A 23131-nucleotide genomic window follows, 5' to 3' on the forward strand; every position below is an offset into this window, starting at 1 on the left:
AATAAACAGAGAGATGAGCAAATAAATGGATGTTGCCATGCTTTCAATATCATCATTTCTCACTCCAACTTCCTTACAGTTATCTCCGAGTCATGCAACATTACAAACATGCCATCTGTGTTACTAGAGGATAAGGAATGGCAGACAGTGCACAAGCTGCATAGGTAAGTTACATACAGAAATGTAAAATGCAAGTAAAATGCATGTTTTTTTCTAATTTAAAATAAAGTAATAGCTGTACAGCAAGGTGATCTATACTATTTATATAAACAAGCTGCTGTGTAGCCATGGGGCAGCCATTCAAAGCTGAAAAGGAGAAAAGGCACAGGATATACACACAGCAGATAACAAATAAGCTCTGTAGCATACAATGGGATTCTTTAGAACTTATATGTGTATCTGTGTATTCTGTGCTTGAATGGCTGCCTCCATGGCCACACAACAACTTGTTTATATTAACTTTAGTTGTTTTTCTGAAGTTAACAAGCAAATTTTCCCAGTGCAGGGTACCAGTACATTATATTGCCTTTCCTTTAAAACACATTTTTTGGTGCTACTATTCCTTTAAATTGGTTTCTTAAACATCCACTACAGTTCGGGAGACTTATTTATGAACTATGGCAGTTCCATTTAATACAGTGCTTACCTCAAACATATAGAAATTTAAAGGAATCAAATAATTTATTTTCATTGAACAATCCCTAGAGATGCACGGCCTGGGAGAGTAATTACAACAAAAACATAATTCAAATACTGGGAGGAAAGGTGACAGTGGAATGTAACACATAGATGTGATGAGATATATTCATTTCATGTCATGCCTTGTGGAGAAATGATCCCCTTGTAGCATGAGAAAGAAAACAAAGGTCAAACAGTCCAAACCAAGTTTGCCAAAATCCTACAATGAGCACTTGAGTTTGAGAGATGGAATCCTACCTTGCAAATCCAACCCCACGGCTAGTACCACTAGAGTCTCGCAGTATCCTTGTAGAGATTACTTGTCCGAAAGGTTTGAGCATACTCTCCAACTCTTGCTCATCCATAGAAAGAGGCAGATTCGATATGTACAGATTGGTTGGGTCTTGTTCCTGTTGCTGTATCAAAGAAGAAAACAGAACGTGAAACATACTGTATTTATATTTGTGGTTCACCTTAGGTACTGCAAAAAGTTATGGACAGGACTGCCCTCGCCCAAGAAAAACTACTAATTTTGATTTAAAATAAATCTTGCCACAATGATCCATGAGTCTACAATCTATACAGTCTCTTAAACTGACCTTTTTTACTAGTTAAATGTTCAGACATAGGCTATTCTGCAGAGTTTGAGGCATATTTATCTTAATTCTTTCAACAGCTTTTCCTTGGCTAAGAGACATTAAGGGGCAGATGTATCATGGGTCAAATTTTGAGTTAAAATCATGGGAATTTATAAAAACTCCCATAAACTCCCATGAACTTGAAAATTCAAATTCAAAGATTATTCCCAGCCCAGGACGTCCCCCATAGGCTAAAACAGCAATTCGGCAGGTTTAAGGTGATGAATAGTCGAATTCTTAAAGGGCCAGTACATGATAAATTTCCAAAATCAATTTTTTTTTAAAAAACTGGAATAGAATTGTAACTATTCCCTAGCCGAATTCCACTTAAAAATTCAAATTTTCACTTCGACCCTTGATAAATCTGCCCCTAAATCTTATTTCACTTTTAGGAAACGGTACCCCCAGAGGCAAATTGAAAATGTGAAAAAATGTTCTGTTCTTCACTATGCAATAACCTCTGGAATTAGCCAGGCATGCCTTATGGATATAATGTTTTAACTAAAGGTGGCCATACTCAAGACAATAAAAGCTGTTGACTTCCCTTAGACCGAATTGTCAGCTTATTGGCTAGTCCTAATGATATCTAGGCAAAAATCGAGGAGACAAAAATCAAACAGGTTTGATTTTCTGGTCTGCATTAATGTGGTCCTCATCCAATGGGACTGTAGGCCCCTCTGCATGATCCAATCACTCAGCATGTGGGTGCCCAAATAAATCCCAGATGTCCTTGTATGGTAAGCTTGCCGAATGAGCATATCTGGCAGTGCATGGCTTTCTTAAGCTAGACTGTTGGTAGAACATATTATAGGTAGGTAGTCAACAACCTTTATCACCTGTAAATATAAACTTTGAGTAAAGTCTCCGCTGAATTAGCGAGAGGTGGGAATGAAAGAAATAATGAAATAATGTATGTTTTTCACCATCAGTAACATGGGTGATCCCCTGAGCATTGCAGTGAACGGAAAAGAATCAATCAAGATACAGAACACAGTTTTTATTTCCTCTAGGATGTGCAAGACTTCCATGCAGAGAGAGTAAGCAGAAAAGATGGCAATGAAAGGGGATTGTTTAAATTCTATGGTGCACATGACCTGTCATTCTGAGACAATGAGAGAGCCCTTGAGAGAGAGACAGAATGTATCCTTGTCAAAACCTTTATCCCCCTCTCAATGAAATAAGAGTGTAAGGTAGCTTTAATCATGTTCACAGAATAATGCAGAGGCCTGGGAGTGTTGGATAATTACCCTCTTCTATTCTTTCTAATATCCCACAGTAAAGACGTGTCCCACCCATTGCTGAGCGATTGCTCATGTGTAAAAAATTCCACTGGTACTTTTACGGCACACAGCAAACCTCAATTAGAAGCGTGCAGAACATGGATGAAATCTTTCCTATATGTTCTTGGAATTGAATACAATTATTTGTTTTGATTTTAAATATATTTGTGAGCGGAGATTGCTTGCACAGCAAAGTATTGTAGTGTGAGGTGATCCCAGGCTTGTGAATTTGGAGAGGGGTACACAAGGAAGAAGTGAAAAATATAAAAGGTGTGGCATCAACAATTTAAACAAACCACCCCACTTTTGAAAGTCCACTCACACTTTAACATCACCAAGACAAAATAATGTTGACATTTTTGGATTTTTATTATCCTCAGATGATGTACACCCACCCGCCTGCAGCCATACGTCATAGGTCCAGGCCTTAAGTTAACTATACTCAAAAAAAAACTCTAGCGCCAAATGAGCAGATTTTTGTCTAACTTTTTCACCCAAAAGGCGAGGCAAATTATTCTGCACCATGTGCCATAGGCCAACAATCAAATCACAGGGGAAGCCAATGAAGAGCAGCTGTCTACATCAACAGTACAATGTTGTCCCTCAGCTAATGTACAACCATTTGCCTGCAGTAGTACATCATGAGCCCCTGTCTAAAATAACCATAATCCAAAAGATACTATCCTTCATTATGGCAGCAAGTGAGCAGATTTTTCCAGTCAAGATGTGAGCCAACTTGTGGTGCTCTGTTTGGCCAATAGACCAACAATCAGATCTCATGGTATGCCCGTGCTCAGACAACTGAATGTACCCACAGCCAAATGGAGGGGAGAGGGATGGCCAGTGCAATAGATATCAAAACTTAACCATAAACCATATAAATCAAGGAGGTAATCGTTTAGGCCCATACATAGTCGAATTACTTGCAGAAAAAACATGTGGACAGCCAGTTCCTCATCATTGATTTGAACATGATACTGTACAGCCCAGCCACCAAAAATTATTACTTAGAACCTAAGTGATTATCTGCATCTCATGCACTGCCATTTAGTGACATTACTAGCTAGCTGGTTATATGGGCATTTTATTATTCACATTTCTATTTATAAGCACCAATTAATTCTATTTCAATGAGAAAATACAAAGAAATGCTGCTGTCGCTCAAATATTTAGTTTCTCAACTGCCTTCTCAGTCATCCCCCACGCTGTCCCCATAAAAAAAAAAACTTTGATGTTCTAAATAAACTAAATTTTGGTAGGATGACTTTCAGAGTACAGGCTTTTAACGAGTGCCAATGTGGATTCCAAACCACAGAAAACACGGCCGCCTGAAATATTTGCGCTTTTGGAAAAAATACAAGGGCTTAAAAATACACACTCATCTCCGTGGAACAAATTGTACCATATAAACAGTTTTAGCAGGGTGCCTATGTCATTACCACGCGCTGTGAAAAATAAAAACATTTGAGCAGTTTTATTATACTCTCCTTTGGTTATTTTAGGGGTTTTGTTATGGACAACTCAAACCAATTGATCTCTTTCTGTTTGGTTGTCCTTATGTATGTCATAAACAGGCTCCACCCACTTACAAGATAAACTGCATCACAATAACTGAGGCACCTTTACATGAACTACTGTTTATCAAATTGGTCCCTGTTCTAGGAAACATTCTACAGACATTCTAGACTACTCTATTCTATACGCCTGACAGAGCTGGGTACATTTTAGCATCTAGTTGGATCTCAGAACAGTGCAAGTGTTTTGTTATCACTAGAAATCTGCAGCTGCTCATAGTTACTCATTTCCATACTACAGTAGCATTTGATCAAGAAGTCGTACAACCCACACCCTGCATTAAAACCATACATTATAGTTACACCTAGGCACACCCCTATCCTCTCTACTATAATTTTGCAGAACAATCCAATCACAGAGTCAGATGCATGGATGTAAGAAAGCTGCAAAATATAATATGAGGCTGTTGTTTCAGGTCATATATTATATATTTTCTGATTCAACTTCAGGCAGGGCTCAGCCTCCAATAATTTGAAACTAGATCGGAACAGAAGTAGCACATGTTCAGCCCTCATCGTTTGCTTGGTTTGCCAACGGTACATGCATATATGATGGCCAACTCCTTCTGTCTGAAATTACTTAAGGCAGCTATACACAGGCCAACAGGGCACGAGCTCTACCATATTGGCCCACTGGTCAAACGGACCTAGAGCGTACGAGGGGTCACATACAATATGGACAACTTCCAAAACCTGTAGGTGAAGCAGCTAGACCATATTGGTGCAAAAGTGGCCAGCTTTAGATTTTGTTGTGCCACAAGATTGACCAGAGTGTGGGCAAATACGTTTGTGGTTCTGCTATCTTCTACCTTCCCACGATTTTCCTATTGGAGACCACCAGCTCCTGCCACAGAACGTGTTCCTATCTGTTGAGGTTGGCACCCCAAAATAGTGTCTTGCTTCTCTTTGTATAAAGGTAAGATTTAGTTTTGCTGGGGTAGAAAGTGTTATAGCACAAAAGAGAAGACATATACAAGCAGGTTCCACCATAATGCTTAGCATAGAAGATGCATTGTCCCTAGACTGCTATAAAACAATATCACAAGTGGCGGCGGATGTAGAAGGAATCTTTTTATGCATACGATTTGTTGTATATCTAGGAATAAATAAAAAAGAAAAACCCTGTTTATAAATCATATATATTTTTCCCTTTAAATGTGCATCTTCACCGATGTTCCCCGTGTATTCCAAATACCGACAACGGCGTCAGCCGATAATGATATCAACATTTACAAACAGATGGGACTGAATGTTGCTGTCGTTGTTGGGATCATAATTTCCGACTAGGATCATTAAGCCTAAATTGGATATTTGAATACGCCACAAGACAGCTTTCAAATTAGAGCAGATATTTTCAAAAGTGGATGGATGGCATGAACGCACACCGAGGGGATGGATGGCAAGAACACACTGAGCTCACCGCTTCTCATCAGCACAAACAGGAGTGGGGGTGGGGGGATATAGTGCACAAAATACATGAAATATTGTCAGACCTTGGAAACGAAAACGAAGGCGGAAAAGGAGTGTTTTTTTAAATCGCAGTACACAAGAATCATCTGAAAGAAATTAACAAAACCTCCCTGTGCGTGTGGAACTGTTCCTAAAATGCAAACGCAAGAGAGGGGGGCGGGGGGTTGTAATTTTTGCAGAACTGAAACACATCTGTTTTTTTTCCCTAGCTCAGAAGGGGTCACCAGCGCACGGATCACCACTCACTACCATGTGACCCAGCACTGCTCTCAGCATGGAAGATCCCCTGGCAGATACAGGGGAGATGAAACGCCTGTCTCTCACTGAGAAAATATTCTCAGCCCTTCAGACTTGCCTGCTTCTCATTTATGGGCCGGCTGTAGGTTGGCTTCAACTAGGAAGTGTACCCTGCTTTTGAGTTTGCATTTCATACGTTTTCCCTTAAAGGAACAGTATAAAAGTAGGATATTGTTTTGGTACATAAAACAACTCTCTTTAAATCTGTGAGTGCATCTGAGTGTATTAGAGTAGAGAATAGCGTGTTACACAGGGGCAACAGTTGAATTTGCCTACAGCAATAGCACCTCGATTGGGCATTATTATATCTGTATATTATAATTAATATATTATATTAGAAGTTATCTAAGTAATTCCACTTGTAATAATGTATTAGAGTCACATTTATTGTGTGGTGTAAAAAACGTGTTTGAGTGACTTCCGCTGGAATCAATCTAAAATAACGGTGGAAAATCTGGCATTCACATGGCTCACACACACTATGCGATATTTTACACAGCTTTTTACACAGTTTTCATGGTTAAATTGGTATAGCAGCATAATAAATATGCCCCTTAATGTTCTGAACAAGACTTGCTCCCTTCAGCAACTTCTACTTTTGGGAATTAATGTCCTTTGTCTCCACTTTGGAAAATCCCTCTTTAGAGCAGAAAAGCCCCTAACATAAGTCCAATGTACAGGGGGAATACCTACTTACTGTGTATGGATCCTTTTTCTGCATTATTTATATTAGCCGTAACAGCAACAACCCCTTGACTACTACTAGGCCATGGTCTGATGGTTTCTCATTAGGGGGTTTATAACCCTAGATAAACAGACCTGCTAATTCCCAAATTTTATGAGGCAGAGTAGAGGAACTCAAGTTCCTATAGGTGGAGGTTGATGACAAGAAGGACAAAAGACATCAGAAGGCTTAAACTGTATACTAAGCCAATAACACTTACAGGTAAGCTACAGGAAAACAATGCAAAACAAAAGCCACAAATAACTGTGCTAAAAATATTTAATCAGATATTAAACAATGGAATAATATCTAAATGTCTAGCCAAGTGTCAGCAATTTGAGAATCTGTTGTTCTGTATTCTTAATGGTAGTGGGGTTAGAGGGTTGCTAATGTAACTAGGCTTTGCGGTCTTGAGTGTCTCATGGCTCCAAATTAATACTTTTATGCACTTTTCCCAATTTCACATGCAAAAGGAGAAGGATATTTACCCTGTACATTGGCAATCACTGATGAACAGTGAATAGTGTATGGAATCCTTTATTCCAAAAGCTTTGTATAATGGGAAGGCCATCTTCCATATAGCCTATTTTAAGCAAATAATTCTAATTTAAAAAAAATAAATAAAACAGTACATTTTACGTGATCCGAACTAAGCTGCCTGAATTCATATTGGTGACAAAACAATCCTATCGGGTTTATTTAATATTTTAATGTTTTTAGTAGCCTTACGTTATAGTCTAAATGACAGAATGATCCCAAGCCCCAAGCATCCAAATTACAGAAAGATCCTAGGTCCCAAGCACTCCAGACAACAGATCTGTACCTGTATATCATTTACAATGACTCTGTTCAATGCGCTTGCACAGAGGAATATGTCCAGCTCCAGAAGGCAGTGTGTTTATTCTGGAAAGTTATTCAGTGTCCTTCAGGGAGTTGCCATTTTATTTGGGCCTATGCCAGTTGATCTGTGGGATTTCTCCTTCTCTCTTATCGGTAACGAAGGGGAAGTGAGAACAGGATGGTCACAATCAACATGGCAACAGTCCTCTTTTTTTTTATAATCTGTTAGCATCTGCCCAAACATGGATTTGCTTCCGTAGTGCTAATGCAAAACACTCATGTCTGCAATTTCCTCCTTATTTCCTTCCATGTTTCTTTTATAATCCAGAGGAATCAATCAGATTAACATATTAAACACCGAACGGGCTTCGGGTTTCAAAGGAAATGTTGATCAGTCACCAGGTATTTGTGCATTTTAAGGACATTATAATACAACAGAAATTATTCCAGGGTAGCAACCTGGTTCTCAGGAAGCGTCAACAGTCTCTGTTTTTAAGGAGGCCCTTAATGGTTAAATGTTCCGGCTGATAAACCTAACTGTGCAGATTGCGGTTGTGATTATAGCTAGATAATCCTTCTATAGCAAAGTTTGTTTTTCTGTAAACAGATGAAATAATGAAGACAAAACTTACTTTTAGTGCAAAATATTCTGTCTCTGTATATCTACAATTATACCTGTGTAGGAGTTGCTTTACTGCTTGTCTTGGTTGGGATCCTCTCTCACTCTCATTGACTTTCATATCATTCTGCTACTTTTAGTGTACTGGACCTGCTAAATTTTTATGCCAGCCATTTAACTAGATGTACTATTCTTTACCAAACCATAGTGACCCTGTTAGCAAAGAGTTATACTAAACAATATCAACGGGGAACTGTCACCCTTAGAAATAATTCCAGATTATTTTCTATCATGTTAGTTTAGCAAAATAAACTTTACTTACACTACATTTATTATTTACATTTTGTTCCCTTCAGTCCTGGAATGATACAATCATAGCAAGCAGACACGAGCCATTTTGTGGACACTGTCATTAAGACAAGTTGTGTATCACCCCAAAATCTTGCATATGTACCAGCATGGGGACCTTATGTCCATGTGCAGCGCCCTACACAATTATAGAGCCTGAGAAGGGAATGTGAGGAGTGCGCTGACCTGTAGGAATTGCTGAATGGAAAGTGAAAGTAATTGACTGACCAACCTCTATGTCTCAGGCATAGAGGCGGGGCAGATATTTGATTGACAGCTCAGATATTTAAACACCGTAATAACAGGTAAGGAAAAAATGAATTTGTGTTCCATGTTTAATTTGCAAAGGACTTTCATTATGCAGTTTTTTATGTGTAGGTGGCTGGTCCACTTTAAAAGGGTATTGCACTGCAGAGACCAAGTCAAGTAAGAATAGGATTAACATGAACACATCCAAGCACGAAAGAAGCTGTAGAACTGTTAAAATGCTGATTAAAAAGGTTTTACTAGCAAAAAAAAGTCTTAACACCACAAACATGAGATTTGTTCTGCTTGAGAGGGATCTCTAGAAACCCCTTTTGTCAAGCTAAAAGCCATTGTGGGCACTGTCAGAAAGGGGCACAGAAAAGTGAAACCCAAGTTGGCTGAAAGCACAATTATTAAAGGGGACGTAACCACGGCAATAATCATCGCAGCTGAAAGCAGGGGAACATATAGGATATGGTTTTGACTGGAACACCGTTAAAAAAGTGTGTGAGTGTGTGTGAGAGAGTGAGAGACTGGGAAACCAGTGCCTAAAATGCAAGTGCAGCAAACTGACAGACGTTCTGCTCAGCTGGAATAAGTAAATCTCAGAGATGTTCTGCATTGGAGATTCTTTAATGCAAATCTCACATATATATGTGTAGCTATCTGTCTAGGCAGAGGCTCCCACTGTTTCACATATGGTTCTCCTTTTCATCAGATTGGACTCCTGCCACAAGTCTCTGTCTTGCTATTAACTCTTTGCTCAAACATGGAAATGTCTCTTTCAGCATGGACTGAAATAAGGATCAGGCAACTGGAAACATCTACATTTTAATAGGGATGCACCAAACCCACTATTTTAGGATTGAGCAGAATCCTGAACCGAATCCAAGCCATCATTAGCATTTGTAAACTAGGGAAAGAAAACATTTTTTGACTTCTTTGTTTGTGTAACAAAAAGTCACGTGATTTTTTTTGGATTCGGTTCAGCCAGGCACTTAAATTAGGCAAAATCCGAATACTGCTGAAAAAGGCCAAATCTTGCCCGAACACCGAACTGAGTCCTGCATTCGGTGCATCCCTACATTTTACACTGTGTAAAACAGACTGAAGGACCCCAACACACAACCCTTTTACAGGTCCCCATTGCTTCTATAGGCACAGTAACGGTTACAGTAATTTGACCATACCTTTGCCATCTGAGCTTGGACTCCAGAAGCCTTTAATGCAGAAACAGCTTTCTGGGCAGCTGCAGGACTGTCAAAGTCTACAAAACCATAACCTGCAAATCAAAAGCAAAAGAGTTATAAGGAGAAGCGCAAGTTTTATAATTATCCTTTATTTATATAGAATTAAAATGTTATACAGTGTTTTCCAGAAATAGCTAATCACTACCAACTACCTTGGCTGCGTAACTTGTCTGCACAGCAGGCAAGTGAATATATTGCAATAAGAGATAACATATGATTCCTCATTATACGATGGGGTATTTAGAGCAAAATTCATACTTTAAGAGAATATAATTTTAGCAATTAAAGCAAGCAAAGGAATTCTATTAGGGACATGAGGAATACACAGAGAAGACCTTATCACACTTTGTTTACGTACTGTCGAGGGTTACATTGCACTACAGAGAATAAATATAAACTGCAATTCCCTTGATTTTTGTTATTATAAATAATCCTCAGGATCCTGGGAGTTGCTGTGAGATTACATTTACTTTGGTTTACTTTTGGTTTATATATATATATGATGAAAATTAAGCGTAGGACTGGCCAGATATGGGATGACTTTGACGTAGTTGGCCAGCTTAAATATATTGCAATATATGGACAAACAATCCCTGTGTTGTTTAAAGGGTAAGGCATTTTTCAGTAGCAGTATGCACAAAATGTCTCTGTCTTAAATATATTGATAATGGGTTGAGTGCAGAGGACCTCTTGTAGTTGACTATATGTATTTTGTGGTCACACCCTCATTGCACCCCCGCCTAATGGTTATAAAAACTAGTGGTGAGCACAACTTTCCCTTGTTTGTTATAGTTATAAAGGAGCAGTGACCAGCTCCATGTTGTAGCTCCCACCCCTCCCAGCTATAGTCAGGTGATCCCACTGGTGTCTAATAAAAGGGCAGCCAAGTTTGGGAGTTTTACTTTGAAAGCAGCTAGTAAGTTGCAGGTAAAACTTAGTCCCTTTGTAAAATGTATAATTAAGCAATTGAATTCTTAATGAATCAGATGAAAATTAAGCGTAGGACTGGCCAGATATGGGATGACTTTGACGTAGTTGGCCAGCTTAAATATATTGCAATATACGGACAAACAATCCCTGTGTTGTTTAAAGGGTAAGGCATTTTTTAGTAGCAGTATGCACAAAATGTCTCTGTCTTAAATATATTGATAATGGGTTGAGTGCAGAGGACCTCTTGTAGTTGACATATATATATATATATATATATATATATATATATATATATATATATATATATATATATATATATATATATATATATATATATATATATAAAATAGAGTCTATATTATTGCACCCTGGGCTGTACAGCTTAGCAGATGTCTGTCAGCAGACAAACATGTAGACATTGCTATTCTGAGACAATCTGCAATTGGCCTCTATGGAATTAAAAGTGATAAAAGGAGACAATTACAACCTCTTTCGGAGAATCATTTTATGGTTGCCAGGGGTCAGCATTTTAAATTCGATTCTGGAAAGAGGCATAGCAGGATCATTCAAACACATTAAAATAAATAAAAAATGGAGACCAAGGCCGCTCAATCTGTTTATCTGATCTGCTTAGGCCACGCCTTCATTTCATTATAGTAGAACAAGGGCGTTTAATTTTTTTTAAAAATGTTGCTCATTATGCTTGACGTACACACAATATGGACAAAGCAACAACATATATATGGGTCTAAACTGCCTCATATCTCTATGGATATCTTGTGGAAACGGGATGCCTTCCATGGGAAAGCAGACAGGGCTACCAAGGGGGAGCTGGGGACCACTGTAGCCACTAGGGTATAACATGTCAGGTAGGTGGAAGTAGAGCTGGACAGAGGGGGCTTACAAAAAATATTGGGCAGAGTGGGAAAAACCTGGGAAGAACATATGCCTCAAGTTACACAGCCTTTAACAAGAAAGGTGTGGCTTGGCTAGGATATACAAGGATTTTTTTATTATAAAATGTTGCAACAGACCTAATTCATGTCCCCGGTTGGTTAAGAAAATGATGTACAAGACGTCAGTGGCTCCCAGTCTAGTTGTTTAGATTAACCTTAAATTGTTTCAGTACTGTACATCTGGTCAATAAAGTAATTAAGTGATTATAAAAATGCACTGGAAAATTATTTCTACCTCAGTAAAAAAAATATCAGGAAACAGATTGGCATCTCTTTAGCACGAGCGAGCCAAACCTAGCCAGCTTGTCTGTCCCTACTGCACGGCAATGGAAAATAAAAATGAATTTCAGCGTTTTGGAAAATATGATTTTACCTTCCCTTTCAGAGGCAAATACCTCTCTATGCTGCCTGATCTAATAAAGATCACCCCCAGGCGCCAATACGAATGATATGCAACCAGCTTGGTTAAAGGCCATTATTATCTTTATCATGCTCTTGGGGGTTCCTGTGTGGCCTTACAGCTGTTATTGAACTTCAATAATCAGAACTCCTTTGGGTCCCCCCCCCATTAAATGTGTTCCTTTAAAAGAATCATGCTGCACATTGACACTCTTAACATCCCCGTCCTGCTTACTCATGGGTCAATGGTGAAATCTTAGTCATCTGACTGAATTCTTTCCTTGGCTCAGCTCTTCCCCCACTTTATTTTTATAAGCAGGAGGGATTGTCAGTGTTACAAATAGCAGGGAACACGACGCCTTCCTATTTCCAGCATCCTGTTCCTTTCCGTGAGGCAGCAGTAAGAGACATTTAGAGCAGGAATAAGGAGAGCAGCAGGTCAGGGCAAAGATTTCACATGATGCATGACTAGGGAGATTAAACCGGGCTAGGAATGATTTGTCTGTTAATTACAGGACTGGAAGGTATCCTTAGCCCCTTCGTTTGGAGAACAAAGAGGAAATAGCACAGAGAGGCTGAAAGTTAAATTAAGTGGCGCTTGAACTGACCCACTTCTAATTAGCCCAGACAATTTGAGCGCAGTGTAATCTAGTCTAATAATTAGCACTTCTGAATGGGATGTCTAACATCCAAAAGCTCAGTGGCCTCTATTATAAATAATGAGTCTGCAGCCCATGAGGGGAAATCGAAAGCCAGTTTTGGCTACGAAGCTCAACCACAGCACATTAACCAAATTTACATCACAGGGCTGAAACTGATGTTGCTGCCTGCTGAAAGAGTTGCATTGTACCTCAAGTAGCCATGCTGAAAGAGTGGCATTGCATAAAAATGTGAGGAACTAAAACATTTGCTTCATTTTAGGGGCTCAAAAGTTATTTGACAAATTAAAAAACTGAAAATAAAATATTAATTTTTTAAGTTTTTCTTGGTTGAAAACCCTTTGCTGGCAATGACAACCTGAAGTCTTGAACTCATGGACATCCGCAGATTCTGGGTTTCCTCGTTTTTAATGCTCTGCCAGGCCTTTACTGCAGCGGCTTTCAGTTGCTGTTTGTTTGTGGGCCTTTCTGTCCAAGATTAGACTTCAACAAGTGAAATGCATGCTCAATTGGGTTCAGATCAGTTGACTGACTTGGCCATTCAAGAATATTCCACTTATTTGCTTTAATAAACTCCTGGGTTGCTTAAGCTGTATGTTTGGGTGATTGTCCATCTGTATTATAAAACTCCTCCCAATCAATTTGACTGCATTTAGCTGGATTTGAGCAGACGCTGTCTCTGAACACCACAAAATTCATTTGGCTGCTTCTGTCATGTGTCACATCATGGATAAACACTAGTGCCACTGGCAGCCATGCACGCCCAAGCCATCACACTGCCTCTGTCACATTTTATATAGATGATGTTGGTATGCTTTTGATCATGAGCTGTTCCATGCCTTCTCCATACTGGTAGAGGTTGATCTTGGTTTCATCTGTCCAAAGAATGCTTTTCCAGAACTGGCTGGCTTTTTTTAGATGTTTTTTTATCAAAGTCCAATCTAGCATTTCTATTCTTGAGGCTTATGAGTGGCTTGCGCCTTGCAGTGCACCCTCTGTATTTACTTTTCATGGGGTCTTCTCTTATTGTAGACTTGGATATCAATACGCCTACCTCCTGGAGAGTGTTGTTCACTTTTTTGGTTGTTGTGAAGGGGTTTCTCTTCACCATGGAAATGATTCGGCGATCATCCACCACTGTTGTCTTCCATGGACGCCCAGGTCTTTTTGAGTTGCTGAGTTCACCAGTGCTTTCTTTCTCAGGATGTACCAAACTGTAGATTTTGCCACTGCTAATATTGTAGCAATTTCTCGGATTGTTTTTTTCTGTTTTTGCAGCTTAAGGATGGCTTGTTTCACCTGCATGGAGAACTCCTTTGAACGCATGTTGTTTGTTCAAAGCAAAATCTTCCACATACAAGCAGTCCCCCCCCCAAATCCCCCCCTCAAATCAACTCCAGGGCTTTTATCTGCTTCATTGATAATGACATAACGAAGGAATTGCCCACACCTGCCCATGAAATAGCCTTTGAGTCAGTGTCCAATTACTTTTGAGCCCCTGAAATGAAGTGATTGTGTTAAAAAAAAGGCTTTAGTTCCTCACATTTTTATGCTATCTTTTTGTTCAATCAACTGAATTAAAGCTGAAATTCTGCAGTTCAACTGCATCTGAGTTGTTTCATTTAAAATTCATTGTGGTAATGTATAGAGCCAAAATTTGAAAAAAGTTGTTTCTGTCCAAATATCTATGGGCCTAACTGTACATGGCAGCCTTCACCTCCCTAGGAATGATGGGAAGTATAACAACTGATGGTTACAGGTTGGATATTATAACTAGACAGCAGAATAAATGTTTTAATAAAATGCACCCATATTTTATGGCACCTGTATCTATTATGAAGTTTTACCCAGCTGAATCACTGTTAGATTTCCTCTAATTCACAACAAGAAGAGTCTGGTTATTTCCGTGCAAGGGGAAGACTTATTTTCTCCGACAGAACTCTGCTTGGTACCCGTGTTCCTATAAACATTATGCTAGAGGCAAATTGTCTGTTTTGGCACATGGTGCACTTGGCTGGGAGCCCTCCTGAGTAACGTACAAGCACACTGATATTGTAACCGTCATAAACACAGCACGTTACAAGATGCCTTGCACACCCTTTTCCCATTCCTATTTATCACGGAGTAAAGCGACAGGTCTGACAAAAGGGATTATGGGTGAGTAGAGAGAGCAGCAAGTTTATTTATTTTTTCTTTTGTCTAATTGTTTCCAACTGTTTCAAGGGGTTGCGCAAGTGTGAGAAACGTCGTCTTCAAAAGCCAAAGGCACAGAGGTTCCCTTTAATTATCCAGCCATTTACAAGCTAAAAGACTAGGCTTTTATTTGGTGCCAAAGAAATGATGTGTAAGATTAGGCATCAATGGTAACTGTCGCCCATTTAATAGACACCCATTCATATGACTTTGTTGTCCATTGAATTAATATTTTACTAAGCCCTTTAATTTGTGGCCATTTATTGCAGGCACTTTTTCCAAGCTACCCACCTAACCCTCCCCCCAAAAAAATGAAAGGAAATCTCTGCCCCCCCAAAAATTTTTTTTAATAATAATGCAAGAATCTAGCCACACAATACATTTAGCTGTAGTCAGCTAACTGCAAATACCCCTATCCACAGTAAACACTGTATTGCTATTTCAACAAAATTGTAAGTGAGTGTAAGAGGGATCAATCATAATCCAATCATGGCTTTAAAGTCACATTTCAACTGAGGGAAAAAACATCAAGGCATTCAAAAGGCAAAGTGAGCCATAAACCTCATATGACTGAAATAAGCTAAACATTTCCATATGGTAAACATTACAAACTTACCTTTGCATTTGTTTGTTGTCTTATCCAAAATAGCCTTCGTGGAAACGATTTTCCCATACCTAGAAGGGAAGTCAGAAAACCATTAGCTTCTTTGCTTGATTTCTTCAGAAATTCTTCAAAAATTCATTTCAAGGGGTTCATTATACCATTTGTGTACCGTAAACCTTTTCACTGATTAAATATGGGGGTCAGTATTGCAGCCCAATAACCATTTTGGAAAATGATGACTTAGTTTATTACGTATTGTCTGCAATAAAAAAACATTATTATTAATAGAAAATATCTATTATCCCTAGGACTTGATATACAAAGGTCTGTGTTTTTGGACTATAGCAGCTCAAAATAATTGCCCAGCTGCTTAAGGAGTGTGTTAGGCAGTGGGGTATCACAACTAAAGAAACCTCTCCTTTCTCCCATTGGAGGAATTTATAAAATTCTATTATGTCCATTTCCTTAACAACTCCATTGGAACAACTCATTCCTATACATATCTAAGATAGGGTTGCACTGAATCCAGGATTCGGGATTCTGCCAATTCCAGCAGGATTCAATCTTTTTCCACAGAATTAGGCAGAAGTGCCTGGCTGAACCAAATCCATAAAATCATATGACTTTTTATCATACAAACTGCGGGTGCAGTTCTCTTTAGCCCTGTCTGGCTCTAATTTGATTATGCAAATTTGGGTTTGCATTTGGTTCAGTATTCGTCTGAATCTTTCACAAGGGATTCAGTCAAATCCCAAAACAATGGATTCGGTGCATCCCTAATCTATACTGAAAGCAACACTTGATATAGTTATCATGTGAATAAAAACCTTGTCCATTTATGAGACAATTTGCTCATTTATAAAACCTGAAGAAAAAAAATACAGCCCGTTTGTTAAAATGATTTCCATAACATTATAATCACAATCAGTTACCCTTTAAATTGACAATTATTAGTATCATTCACCTTAAAATTAACTTTTAACATGACTCAGATAGCATGCTTCTGTGAGAACTTGGGGTTTCGCCTCTATCCAGCCAGAAATTTAAATTGCTATCTCATTGCTGGGGTCGCTGCCCCCAGTGAACCCACCATTAATATTATGCTACTAATGTTATTTTTGAACTTTTTTTTTTTTTTTTATTATACTCAATCTATTCATGTTGTAGTCTTCTTTTTCAAACCACTGTCTGGTAGCCATGGAAATATGGACCCTAACAACCAGATCACAGCTCAAATTCCAAACTGTAAAGATCATTTTTACAGTGTAACTTAGAATACCTCTTTCTACATCATAATTAAAGTTAATTTCAAGGTGAACTGCCCTTTTGAAGGCATGGTTGAGTGCCTGCTTAAATTAGCCCTCCTGTGTGTAATTCTACATGAATGGGAGTTTGCATTTTACTTTATCTCAAAGAATAGAGAGCAAACATTCACATTGCATAGCTACACACAACCAACACCTAAAGGCGCCTTACAGATTGTTTTCTTTAAAAGATTAACTGTGCCTCTGCAGCCTTTTTAGCTTCATTTCCTCTTACTACTCCCTGCCATGTGATCTGATTGTGAGAAAGCCCCGCCCTGCATTCCACAGCCACAGAGCACAGCCCCCTCTTCCTTCCTACTCTGGATCATACCACTGACAGGAATAGGGTTACACAAACAGAGAAAGGCTCCAACAAAACAGGGCTGTGCCGAGTTTAGGTAGATAGAGACCAGAAATGGCTTGTGTCTCCTATAAATACAGTGACATGAATGGAATTTGTTACTTGTTACCTGTACAGCACTAACACATTATAGATCAGCCTTATTCAATTCCCTCCTCACAGGCATTATCATATCTTTAAATAACACTGTTTTAGGGAAAATTTTTATAAGACCAATAAACCTATGAACACAGCATTAAAAACAATCTACATATTTTCAAGATGGTTACAGAACGATAGCAGCAATGCTCCACCTAAGCAGCTTCCACTAATGGAACAATGAACAATATAAATGTTTTCATATTCCCAGGTTGTGGTAAACTACTAAAGAAACATATGAAAAATCATCTAGCAAACAGAGTAGAAGTTAAGAACACCATGGGTATGATCAGTGTCGGACTGGGCAGACGGGAAACCGGGAAAAAACCCGGTGGGCCCCCACCGGCCCAGCCATGTTTCCCGATAAGGCTCCCCCTTGAAAATAGTCTCTGCTGCTCCAACGCTTAGCGCAGGCACGCAGTGTGAGGGAGTTTGTGCAGGCGCGCACTGCACAGACGTTCGTGCAGGTGCATGCCGCACCAGCATTCGCGCAGGAGCGCACAGATGGAGAGAGAGGCGCGCAGAGGTAAGCCAGGAAGGGGCCCCCGGTGACTGCTTGGAGGGGCCTTCATGTGTAAGTCCCGGTGGGCCCCCATTACTCCAGTCCGACACTGGGTATGATTCAGTAAGATTAAATAATTTGATATCTTTGTAGTAGTAATTTCTTTGACCATTAAAACTTGCGGACATCACTAAGTAAGGAGTATAAACAAATATATATAGTGAATAAAGTACCCCCTATTATAAGTTATGAGGAGTTCCATGACCATATAAAAACATGTGACAGGTGACTTCTAATATCCTCATATTTTGCAACAGGGGGTTCTTTATTTATTTATGTTCGTTTACAAAGGAGCAATACCCCAACCATAATTACTCACCTCTGTGCTTCATGTGTAACCTGTCCCCCACAGTTGCACATACATTGGAAATATCAAAAATCACGAAGCTATATGTGTTTCGTGGCATCTCGCCACTTCCTCAGAAGTGATTGCTTCTGAGAAAGCGGCGAGATGTCACAAAACGCGTAAAGCATATGATCCACGGTTTAATGATGTGATGAATGGGATTTGTTTAAAGAGGATTTATTAAAGGTGAAATTTTTACTTATTAACTCCCTCTTGGTTACTCCGTGATTTTTGATATTTCATGTACTTTATTTATTATAATACACAAGTTTCAGTGAGTCATGTGACAAAAATCACATCACTAATCTGCAATTATAATCAATGACATCACTAAGCACCATTTATAAGGATATAATTTACAGGATATTCGTGACTCTTGTGTATTATAAAGGGTTATCTATGTTTCTTTTTGTAGCATGTAGTTTTACAGTTTTAATCTTATTTTATAAACACTAGAACCCTCTGCTTTTCAGAAAATCTGGGTACCAGATTCATAATCTATCACTTCCCAATGTAACAAGGTGAGGGATGGGTTGCATGACACTTTGAGCCCAAGGGAGTTGGAAAATGGTTTGTAGGCATCAGAGGCAGACTGTGAAATTAGATATGTCTCTGTAAAGAAATGTATGTATGTATATATATATATATATATATATATATATATATATATATATATATATATGTAGGATTTTGGCACTTCATGGCAACACTGAGGGGAATGAGAGGAGGCAGAATTTAGAAGAAATTAAACAGCTCAGAAATATTTCATATAGATTATGCAAACATTTCTACAAACAAAGTCAGAACATGAAATGTAGACAAGTAGAGCCATTAAGTATTAGAACATGCATGGTGATTTAATCTGCCTTATTAATTGATGCAGTGACCGGACATTTTCCTCGGATCTTCAGCACAGAAACATTCTGAAGGAAGACACCCTTGTGACTCTCCTAAGGGCAGTGGAGTTTGGCAAGAGATATTAATTGGGAAACATTATGCTGTGCTCATCTGCATGGTCCCATCTCACACATCCTCGCCAGTTTACGTAGGCCACATAAAGAACAGAATTAACTCCTCTATAGGGATGGGCGAATTTTTTCGCCTCGTTTAGCCGAAAAAATGACGCCCATAGACTCGTATGGCAGCGTGCGTCAAAAAAAAAAGACGCGCGTCAACAGTTTCGACACGCGACAAATTTTTTTTGACGCCCATAGACTTTAATGGGCGAATTTTTGGCGAAGCGAAACGGGTCAAATTCGCCCATCCCTGCTCCTCTATTAAAGGGCCATTACAGCACATGCACTTTTAAGCAGCTGAAGTATTATTTACTAAAATATAGATAGACAGAATTTCAGGAAATAAAATATTTCCCACAGTCTTATCTCAAAATAGCTTTTTCTCCTTATGCCTTCTGCAGAACAAAGCAGGTAGCTACTGAGGGCACATGGTTGCTGAGAACAGACTGTAGCTGATGGACAGCATTCAGAAGCCTAGCCAGAATACATACAGTCACTGTAAAATATATTTGGCTCTGCTGGCCTTATGTTATAAGGAGATTTATTGCCAAGACATTGTCCAAAGCTTCATTAAAATTGGAGTAAATATGCTAGTGTAGTAACCCTAAAAAATTAGCTTTCACCGTAAAGTAAATTAAAAACTACTAGACTAGCTACTAGGTAACTGCACTGGCACAAAAATAATTAATATTAAAAAATATTATTAGTAGCTGCACTCTGTAATTTCCCAGCTACAGTCCACAGTGAGTCCATAGCTTTCCAGCTACTGAGTAAGACCATAAGTTACCAACTGCAATAAGTGAGCCCGTAGACTTACAGTTACAGGGTTCCAGATGAATGAGTCCGGAATCTCCCAACTACACTGTGCAGGCCCCTTAGCTCCCAATATTAAGCTGGTGAGGTTTTTAAATGAACAAAAAAGTGCTACCAAGAACATACGACTACCATGAATAACAGAAAATATTTCACACTTACCATGTGTCTTGCTCAATTTGAATTCCACCCTGATATTTAATTGCTCCAGTCCTTACCCAGATCTGCCATATGCATTTGCAACAAGTGCACTGCAAATTTGTACTACTTTGTTGATCTATATAACAAGTTTTACAACCATATTACAATGTTACCCCTATGATCTTTCATAATATATGCTTGTGGGACAGAAGATACCACTTTACACTGGGTCCAACTACAGTGTACATTTGGAGGTCCTTTTAGTGAAATCAGAATAAAGCAGTTTTGCCAAATTTATACTGATCACCACAAGAGAATGTTTTTACATCAGTATTTCTCCAGAACAGGAAACCGGCTGAGGATTTCAACAGGGGGGATGAGTAATGCAACCAGATTGATGTAAAATCCATTTAAATAAAAAGGGAGGGGTCAAAATCACAAGAGAGGCTGGAGAGACCGAAATATTTTGTGAACACGAAAAAATATAACATTTGAGAGAGCAAATAATATATATATATATATATATATATATATATATATATATATATATATATATATATATATATATATATATATATATCTCGGGACCTTGGGTTTTCTGGACAAGGGATCTTTCCATAATTTGGATCTTCATACCTTAAGTCTACTAGAAAATCATTTATGCATGAAATAAACCCAATATGCTGGTTTTGCTTCCAGTAAGGATTATTTATATATTAGTTTGGATCAAGTACAAGGAACTGTTTTATTAATACAGAGAAAGGGGAAATTCTTTTTTGAAATCTGGATATTATAAAGTCTATGAGAGACAGTTTTTTTGTAATTCTGAGCTTTCTGAATAACGGGTTTCCGATATATATCTCTCTCTCTCTCTCTCTGCTCTAATTTATATCAACAGACTGGAAGGCAATAATAAGCTGGCTACACATGCCCACCTCAGAGGGGGCACCGGATCGTAGTACAAATGTATTTGTAGTAGACAAATGTATTTGACTGTAGCTATGCATGGCCACATGGTAGAATATTGGCCTGATTGGTCAGATATCTTAAATACTGGTTAGTGTATGGTCAACTTTATTTCAGGTTTATGAATTCCCTGCATTATTTGTTGACCAACCTGTACCATTGTACAATCTGCTTTCTCTGCCTTCCATGTTAGGCTCTGGCTTTTTCTGTGCTAAATAATTTAGAAAAAAAATGCATCATACCATAAAAGGATTAGGGAGACAGATTAAATATTTATTGTTGTGATAAATGAAGCAATGATGTGGTTGGATGCATAAGAAGCACTCAAGTATAATTTATCCTAGAATTATTACATTTTACTAAATAGTATACCTGTATATATTTTTTTATAGCATGTATCACTAGAGGTAACCAGATTCTAACCACTGATTCACCTGTTACACTACACGTCCTTAAAGAGATAATGACGCCAGAAATTAAACTTTTTTTACATCTATCATACAACTGTCTTTGTATTCTATCTATTATTTTGCCGCAGAAGTATTTGCAGATTATTTTACATTATCAGTCTGATCCCCCATGTTCCTCTATGAGGGGGCTGCCATATTTGAGCTTCAATAGTCTGTTAGTATTAGCAACTCTAACTGACAGGCTGAGAGGGGACAGTCAGGTTGGCGAAACTACAAGTAGCAATTACTTACAAAAGCAGATCTGTGACAAAGATCAACATGAGCTATTTGTAATTTTTAATATAGATTCATATTTTGAAGACTATTTTTTTAGTGTCAGTATCACTTGCAGTGTGCCCGGGCCCCAGCTAAGCTGGTCAAATACTGACAGCAACCCTACCTAGAGCACAAGTATTTTCAAAGTGAATACTATGGGATGTACTCTAGTACTTGCTCCCAATGGTCTTATTAACAACTTTGTTTGCCTCACAGTTTTTGTTGTTGGGACCATTAGTGCTCTAGTACTGTGACCACAGTCATAGTAAATGCCCCCTACCGAACTCACAGCTATTGGTGGAGGTCTGTAATTGATACGTTTGCTGTCCCTCCTGCGCAAGGTGCATGTAGAGTGAGCGTGAATCTGGTACTAAATTTACAGCTGCAGTGTACAACCACACCCAGTACTAAAAGAAAATGTCAGCCAGGAAAGTGCATAGAGTGAAGCAATCAGCACTAAAAAGATTTCTCAATGCCAGGAGTCAATTGTTCAGCGTTACAGAATTTGTGGGGGGCTTCATAAAAATATCAGTAACACCCTAATGATATGGGGTTAAAAGACAATTTTCTAGAAGGCAGACTCCCTTGCTTGTACGTAACAATAACGGCAGAGTGTGCGAGAGCCCAAGTGAAACCTCGATACAGAAAGCAGAGAATAATAGAAACGCCACCTGTGCTCCCTGGTCATTTAAATAAAGGGGAAAAAACGAATACAGGACAAGGCAAGACATATGTTTTTTGAATAGCATTTAACTGGAAATGCAGTAATGAAGTCTGGGATTAATCAGAAACTACATTTGTTCTGTCTGGAAATTCACCTGTTTCAGACAATGGATTTGCCACCCCACTGCTTTGAAGCTTGGTAGATATCAAATCCATATAATTCATGGCTATTTACCCTTTAATTATGATTTTACAGGCATGCTATAGATTGCAAGTTTTTCCATGTAGGCACGCTTGTGTGTAGAAGTCCTTATGATAGTCACAAATTCTATATACAATAACAACCTGAATTACCTATATTGGCCATACATTTCAGTCATTCCAGCTGATT

At 38.6% G+C, this 23131-nt stretch overlaps 1 protein-coding gene across 5 annotated transcripts in view; it reads right to left on the bottom strand.

Annotated features, from left to right (window-relative positions):
* LOC108701344 (RNA-binding motif, single-stranded-interacting protein 1) overlaps positions 1 to 23131 on the bottom strand; it is a 198459-nt gene that overhangs the window by 27450 nt on the left and 147878 nt on the right. For all 5 annotated transcript variants that reach the window (XM_041576041.1, XM_041576040.1, XM_041576043.1 and 2 more), the window contains exons 3-5: positions 15718 to 15776; positions 9905 to 9996; positions 937 to 1094 (exon numbers count right to left, since the gene is read on the bottom strand). In XM_041576041.1, the coding sequence (XP_041431975.1) occupies positions 937 to 1094; positions 9905 to 9996; positions 15718 to 15776 (309 nt within the window). The remainder of the gene's footprint in view (positions 1 to 936; positions 1095 to 9904; positions 9997 to 15717; positions 15777 to 23131) is intronic.

Source organism: Xenopus laevis, chromosome 9_10L (genome assembly GCF_017654675.1).
Source record: "Xenopus laevis strain J_2021 chromosome 9_10L, Xenopus_laevis_v10.1, whole genome shotgun sequence".
NCBI lineage: Eukaryota > Metazoa > Chordata > Amphibia > Anura > Pipidae > Xenopus > Xenopus laevis.